Raw genomic sequence first — 5473 nt, 5'->3', positions numbered from 1 at the left:
TGCCCCATAGAGAGTCCTCCCGCGTAGGTTCCTTTATATACAAACATGCCAGAAAAGAAACATAGGGGAAAAAAGACTTTCAAACATGAAATAAAAATGACTGGAACTTTATATTCTTGTTTTTGTCCTTGAAAAAAGACATGCAAATTAAAAGGTGAGATGAAGGTTGATTGCATCCAAAATATATTAAGTATGTGTCATAAATAGAAATTGCGTATGAATTGATCGGTATAGTTTTTGTGATATATAATTCGCGTTTTATTGGTCAAATCGATGGTCATTGCCATATAAATAGGTACGGAGGGATTAATAACTAACGGTTGTGAATTAATATTGATGTACATGAATATATTTTTGTTATAGGTGAGACACTGAACAAGAAGATAAAAATCTGTGGCAAAATAGAACCTAAAAAAAATATCATGGCAGCAAAAGAATATCCAAATCACTATGCACACGGACATCTTCGGGTCCATTTTTTTATGCTAAAAAAATAGATGGCTGCAACCCATGCAACGAAACTGATTAATGGCCGTTAACATGTGTTGTGCAAAATCAGATAGAAGGTAGCACACGTATAGAAGTACCGAAGCGACTTTTCGGTGGACGGCGGCTCGTGTGGACTTAATCATGGCCGTCCAACCGTTCCTGGGGATTGGCAAACATCACTTCGCTGTCTCCCCCCTGTCCGTTCCCTAGTAATAGGTATTAGGTTCATAGGCGTATCGGTGTGGAACAAATGTTTCGTTGCTGTGGAGCTGGACTCGCGGAGTGCGTGGGCTGGTACACGGTGCAGCTGGGTTTGGTACAGTTGCAAAGATCACGTGACTAGTCTCGAGTCGAGGCGCAGGGCATGTTGGCCCACATCGCGTGGCCAGCTATCCCTTTCTCAAAGCACTGGCCGTCAGGGCACAGGCCCATACGCCTCCTGCTGCTCCTTTCTCCAGTTCGTCTTCCTCCTCTGGATCGAGACCTTGGAGCCTGCTCCATGGACCTGTCCATGGAAATGGAGGGCGATTCCGAACAGAGGTAATTCAGATGCCACTTAGCAGAGCTACTAGTTTTTGTCTCGCGCAAAAGATGAAGTTAGGATTAGATCTGGTTGCCGTTTGTCCCTGAAATTCCTTGATTTGATTTTTTCTGCTCAGGATTAGCCGCGGGCATGCGGGCAATACTGGTGCTGCCCGGCCTATAGAGTCCCAGGCTTCTATCAGCGTCGCCGAGGCTGACATTCGCCGTGCAGGGGACCTCGGTAGCGGTGGCGGAGATGCCGGATTTCTTGGCGAGGACCCGCTCTTGCAAGTTTGTTCGGAGGCTACGAGCGGATGGACACGCAGGTAATCGCGCGTAGAACTGATTTCTTTTGTGTGCTGGTCATATATGCAAAAACGATTTCATTAGCATCTAGCTATATGTTATGTAGTTATTTAGTACAGGTCTGTACTAAATCCGCACTGTGTGTCTGACTGATTACATTAGGTTTCTGAAATTACTGGGATTATCTGCGTGCGGGCTGTTGCACAGTCTTCTTGTTCTTTGAAATTGCATATCCTGTCCTGTTTGTAGCTAGTTTAACTAAAAAGTCGATAGGTGTCAGAGTGCGATACTAGGAAAAGATTTTGTTTGCATATCTTGTTTTTTATCTGCAGTCCTGCTTTGTCGGGTTTGCCTTTGTATAAAATTGGAAATCAGGGGGGCAATAATTGACAGTTTCGTGTAATCTGGTGCATTGAGGAAGAGGAATTGATTTTCTTTTCTATGCGAATTATTTAATTTGTCTCTCAAAAATAACAGGGTAAGGATCAGAAAGGCCCCCGCTGAGCGCGAGCTCAACCCGAACCGGAAAAGTGCCCTTGAATTGTCCATGAGGGCTTTCATATTGAAAAGAGATGGCAATGTTGTCAACCCAGCGGTCGGGACCTCTTTTGATTCATTGGATGAAGCCTATCAATTCTACAATTTATATTCGTGGGAGCTTGGATTTGGTATAAGGTATTCGAAAAGCAGGCTAAATGTGGAGCGGGTGAAGTGCATGCAGGAGATAGTCTGTGGATGTGCGGTGCGTTTGTTTTTCTTTTTGTGCATCACTGTTTGGGGAGAAAAAGTCTGCAAGAATATGTTATAGGCTGACAAATCATGTTATGTGCATCGGCAGGGTAAACCGGAGAGGGAGAATACAAGATCAACACGGTGCGGTTGTGCTGCCCGGATCAGGCTGCTTCGGTCGGACGACAATGGATGGTATATTTCAGAGCACCGGGCGGCACACAACCACTCTTTGTCAAGCACTTGTGGTGAGAAGATGCATTGGCCGTCGCACAGGCTCATTGACCGGTATACTAAGGATCTTGTTAGGCAGATTAGAGAGAACAATGTCGGTCTTGGAAAGGTTTTTAGTATAGTTGGTAGTTTTTTTGGAACAGTTGATAATGTGCCATTTACAAAACGGTCACTGAAGACGCTGTGTTGCAAGTTGAACAAGGAGCAGTCTGATTCAGATGCTCGGAAAACAATGGACATACTTGCGGAGATGAAGGCAAACGATCCAGAATTCAACTATACTGTCCAGGTTGATGACGAGAGCAGGATTAAGACACTTATGTGGGTTAACGGGCGTAGTGTGGACCAGTATAGGTGTTTCAGAGATGTTGTAACATTTGATACCACATACAGGACCAACCTATATGACATGCCATTCGGTCTGTTTGTAGGAGTGAACAATCACTTCCAGAGCATAATTTTCGGAGGTGTCATGCTGAGGGATGAGAAGGAGGACACATTCAAGTGGGTTTTCCGTGAATTCATCAGGATGGTCGGGGGTAAACACCCGCAAACAATATTAACAGGTACGGCTAGATTAGGGGTAGATGTGAATCTCTCATTTTTCTTGAGCCAATACTTTCCATGATGTAAGCTCCTAATGGATCTAATTTACTTTACTGGTTGTAGACCAGGCGCGGTCAATGGAATTGGCTATAGAAACAGAGATGCCCAATACAACGCATAGGTGGTGTAAATGGCATGTGCTGAAGAAAGCAAAGGAATCAATGGGGGTTTTGTGGAGCAAGAAAACTGATTTCAAATGTGAATTTCATAAGCTGGTTCATCACATGGTCACGGAGCAAGAGTTCGAGGATGGATGGTCTGCAATGCTTGATAAATATTCACTGAGAAAGCACCCATACCTTACTCAAATTTATGAGGTGCGGCATAAGTGGGCAAAGCCGTATTTCAGAGGTGTTTTTTGCGCAAAGATGACTAGTACTCAACGGAGTGAAAGTGCCAATCACATGCTTAAAAGTTATGTCCCCCCGGGCTGTCCAATGCATCTGTTCCTCAAACAGTACGAGAAGCTCCAGTTTGACACAGAGTCTGAAGAGAGCTTCCAGGAGAAACGAACCGCACTGGTATGTTCTGAGAAAAGAGTCGGCCGGTCGCTTTACTAGTTAGTAAACCAGTCTCCATAGACATGTTCTTGATTGGTAGATGTATTAGACGAAGTGTACACCGATGCCTGATCTGTTCATTTTTTGTGTTTTGATATGTTTCAGAGTGGGGTTTTGTTGCGAGTAAATCCTCCAATTGAGAGGCATGCTAGCAAGATATACACAAGGGCAATGTTTGAGCAATTTGGAGATGCTTTGTACAAGGCAGGGGCCTATGAACTGGATGTTGTTGTCCCGAAAAAGATATACATTCTTACTCACGTTGATGCTCTGGCAAGAGAGAAATGGAGCAAAGTACAGTTCAAGGTTGAAGTCGATGATGATCAGAGTTTCTTTAATTGCGAATGTGGGATTTTCGAGCACTCTGGAATGGTTTGCTGTCATTCGTTGAAGGTAAGTAAAAACATCTTCGTATGATGCTACACAACGTCATCTGCCATGCAAACAAAGTTGTGCTAGTCTGAGGTCTCATTTTCTGTGGTGGCAGGTTATGATTGAGCTCAAATTGAGCAAGATCCCAAATAAGCACATACTAAAACGCTGGACTAGGGATGCCCGCGATATATTGCCGGAGCACCTTGTTCGATACCAGAAGGACAGAGGGCCGCATGGTTTTGATACTTACAGGCACAACACCATGTACATGAAGGCGCTTGAATGTGTTAGGCTGGGCGATAGTAATGTGAAGTGCTATGATGTTTTCATGGCCATGATGAAGGAGGTTTACACAACTCTTCTCCCCCTAAGCCATGACAAGGATGGTATGGGACTCGAAGAGCGTGAGGCTTTGGAGCAGAGAGCCAAAGATGGTACCCATGGTGACAAAAATGTTGATGCATGTATTAATATTGTTGACGGGGATGCATTGTCAAACTGTTCTTGGATTGCTCCTGCAAAAGAGATGGGCCAGCCGGGGAGGCCAACCACTAGCAGAGACAAGGCTCCGTATGAAGATAAAATGAAGAGGTCAAGGTTTTGTGCGATATGCCGGGTGAAGGGGCACAAGAGCACGACATGTCCGGAAAGGGGAGATATTCCGAAAGCTCCAAGGAAGATGCCTAAGTGTGGGAAATGTGGAGTGCTCGGATATCGTCGAAACTCTTGCGGAAAGCGGGCAGAACCCTTTGTGCCTAATTTCCTGTAGTTTATGTCGTCAGCAAATTTGGTTTGTGTTTGTATTTGTAGCTTGGGTAGAAATGTATTGTTGATATCCAGGCTTACAATGAGTTCAAGCGTGCGACTGGGTTATGCTTAAATCTTTTTATATGACTTAGGTAATTTTCACTCATGTTACTGCCATATTTGTGGACTGATTTCGGGTGGGAAACTCGGAAATAATTTGCGAAGCATTCCAAATGCCCAGTTGCCGGGCAATTGGGTCGTGGTCTGATCGGAAAAATGGGCCTTGGGGGAGGCAGAGATCTCTGGGTAGGATAGTTTCCCATTGTTGGGAATGAAACCTTTTTTTTCATTGCTATGCGACACATGCGATGTGTCGATGGCACCCCGCGCGTGCTCGACTAGTCAGAGGCGTGGGAGAACTGATGTGATCGTGTGCTGATGCATGCCCAGCATTTTGATTAGACAACTCGCAGCACTGGGCACGTCTCGTGAATTTTCATGAGGCATGGCCGGTGAGGTCTTTGGAACAGATTGACGAGCAGGCGCAGATGTGCTTGCACCTACCCACCGTAAGGCCAACCCTTGGGCACAGTGGCGGAGTTATGTGTGTTGTCCACTCCCGGGTAAAAAGGATTGCATTTATGATAAAGTAGATTTGGTTTGACTGCAAATACGGCTGGGGTGTTTGTTTCATCTACATGCGCTGGGGAGTTTGTTTCATCTTCATGCTAATTGTATGGTCTTGCAAAAATACTGTTTTAGAAAACCTTTGTCAAGCTGTATCGTGTGTGCGATCAGTGCTCGGATGTCAGAACAGCTAGTTTTTCATGGTTGATATTTGTTGGTCAACCTGTTTGTCAAGAAAACGTGGTTAGGCGTGTGTAAAAAACCATGTTGTCCTGATG

General features: G+C 44.8%; 1 protein-coding gene across 1 annotated transcript; it reads left to right on the top strand.

Annotated features, from left to right (window-relative positions):
- The first annotated feature begins 593 nt into the window (after positions 1-593).
- LOC125554205 (protein FAR1-RELATED SEQUENCE 5-like) lies at positions 594-4706 on the top strand. The gene is made up of 7 exons (XM_048717790.1): positions 594-1029; positions 1149-1337; positions 1795-2059; positions 2156-2846; positions 2950-3407; positions 3552-3839; positions 3934-4706. The coding sequence occupies exons 1-7, from the start codon at positions 854-856 to the stop codon at positions 4588-4590; spliced, it is 2724 nt and encodes a 907-aa protein (XP_048573747.1). The 5' UTR covers positions 594-853; the 3' UTR covers positions 4591-4706.
- The last annotated feature ends 767 nt before the right edge of the window (positions 4707-5473 follow it).

Source organism: Triticum urartu, chromosome 4 (genome assembly GCF_003073215.2).
Source record: "Triticum urartu cultivar G1812 chromosome 4, Tu2.1, whole genome shotgun sequence".
NCBI lineage: Eukaryota > Viridiplantae > Streptophyta > Magnoliopsida > Poales > Poaceae > Triticum > Triticum urartu.
Note: the sequence above shows the minus strand (reverse complement) of the source record. Positions and strands in the feature narration are given on the sequence as shown.

Excerpts from the sequence above, each read along its gene's own strand:
- LOC125554205 (XM_048717790.1), top strand. The coding sequence starts at position 854 with ATGTTGGCCCACATCGCGTGGCCAGCTATCCCTTTCTCAAAGCACTGG. Across the intron at positions 1,338-1,794 it reads ACGAGCGGATGGACACGCAG|GGTAAGGATCAGAAAGGCCC; the intron begins GTAATCGCGCGT and ends CAAAAATAACAG. Across the intron at positions 2,060-2,155 it reads AGATAGTCTGTGGATGTGCG|GGTAAACCGGAGAGGGAGAA; the intron begins GTGCGTTTGTTT and ends GTGCATCGGCAG.